Source organism: Buceros rhinoceros, unplaced genomic scaffold (genome assembly GCF_000710305.1).
Source record: "Buceros rhinoceros silvestris isolate BGI_N320 unplaced genomic scaffold, ASM71030v1 scaffold20863, whole genome shotgun sequence".
Classification (NCBI taxonomy): Eukaryota; Metazoa; Chordata; class Aves; order Bucerotiformes; family Bucerotidae; genus Buceros; species Buceros rhinoceros.
In genome coordinates, this window is record NW_010404482.1 from 13,877 (window position 1) to 14,181 (window position 305).

General features: G+C 69.2%; 1 protein-coding gene across 1 annotated transcript in view; it reads right to left on the reverse strand.

The window, feature by feature from the left end:
* The window catches only part of LOC104491053 (Krueppel-like factor 4), a gene marked incomplete at its 5' end in the record, with an annotated part of 3,112 nt that extends 2,823 nt beyond the window's left edge, over positions 1-289 (reverse strand). The window contains one exon of the mRNA XM_010133412.1: positions 85-289. Within this exon, the coding sequence (XP_010131714.1) occupies positions 85-289 (205 nt within the window). The remainder of the gene's footprint in view (positions 1-84) is intronic.
* Between the last annotated feature and the right edge of the window lie 16 nt (positions 290-305).

Genomic DNA, 305 nt, shown 5'->3' on the forward strand with positions numbered 1-305 from the left:
ATGTCGAGTGGTGGAGGGGGACACGACTCCCCCCCGCCAGCCGGTAACAAGCTGGGCACCGGCTGCTGAAGCACGGGGACTCACCTTGGTACTGGAGCGCACTGGGCGGCAGCTGCTCAGGCAGGAAGGTGGGGTAACCGGGGGCTGGGGGGTACCCCGGGGGCAGTGGCAACGGTGGGTGGCTGAGCCCTGGGGCGGTGGGGAGACAGTCTCTGCTGCTCAGCATCTCCTCGGATCCCAGTGAGGGCGTAGTCCGGGCAGGCAGTGGGCGACCCAGGGAGAAGTCATGCTGGGGGGCTCCTCGG